At 56.9% G+C, this 471-nt stretch overlaps 1 protein-coding gene across 1 annotated transcript in view; it reads right to left on the reverse strand.

Annotated features, from left to right (window-relative positions):
• The window catches only part of LOC119594671 (cyclin-T2-like), a gene marked incomplete in the record, with an annotated part of 20280 nt that overhangs the window by 1432 nt on the left and 18377 nt on the right, over window positions 1-471 (reverse strand). Inside the window, 1 exon segment of the mRNA XM_037943727.1 lies at window positions 64-471. Coding sequence (XP_037799655.1) covers window positions 64-471 — 408 coding nt within the window.

The following is a 471-nucleotide window of genomic DNA, read 5'->3' on the forward strand; positions in this document are numbered from 1 at the left end:
GGAATACTGGCGGTGATGAGCATTACCTCTGACATCCTGCTGCCTATAGTGACCAGCACCCACCTGAGGGGATGCGTGGGTGGACCGAGCCTCACTGCCGTTGCGCGGGACCTTGGCCGCCTGGATGTCCCCGGGGCTTCGGTCCCGGTCCCTTTTCTTCGATTCCTTTTCAGGACGAAGGCGGTCCCGACTGATCTTGATCTTTAGAGAGGTAGTAGGAGTGTCTCGGGCCAGGTCACCAGCAGGACTGCTCTCGGGGGAAGTAGATGATGTGCCTCCAAACAGGTCCTTTTGCTTGAGGCGAGACTTTTGGATCTTGAACTTTGGGATGCTGGGAGTTGTGTTAGCACTGGTGGTGTTTATGGGTGGAGCCACTGGTGTCGCTGTGGTGGAGTGGGTCCTCAGGGGCACAGAGCCTGACTCTGGTGTGTACAAGACCTTGTCCTTTGCTATGGTGATCTTGATGGGAGC

This window comes from Penaeus monodon, chromosome 34 (assembly GCF_015228065.2).
Source record: "Penaeus monodon isolate SGIC_2016 chromosome 34, NSTDA_Pmon_1, whole genome shotgun sequence".
Taxonomy (NCBI): Eukaryota; Metazoa; Arthropoda; class Malacostraca; order Decapoda; family Penaeidae; genus Penaeus; species Penaeus monodon.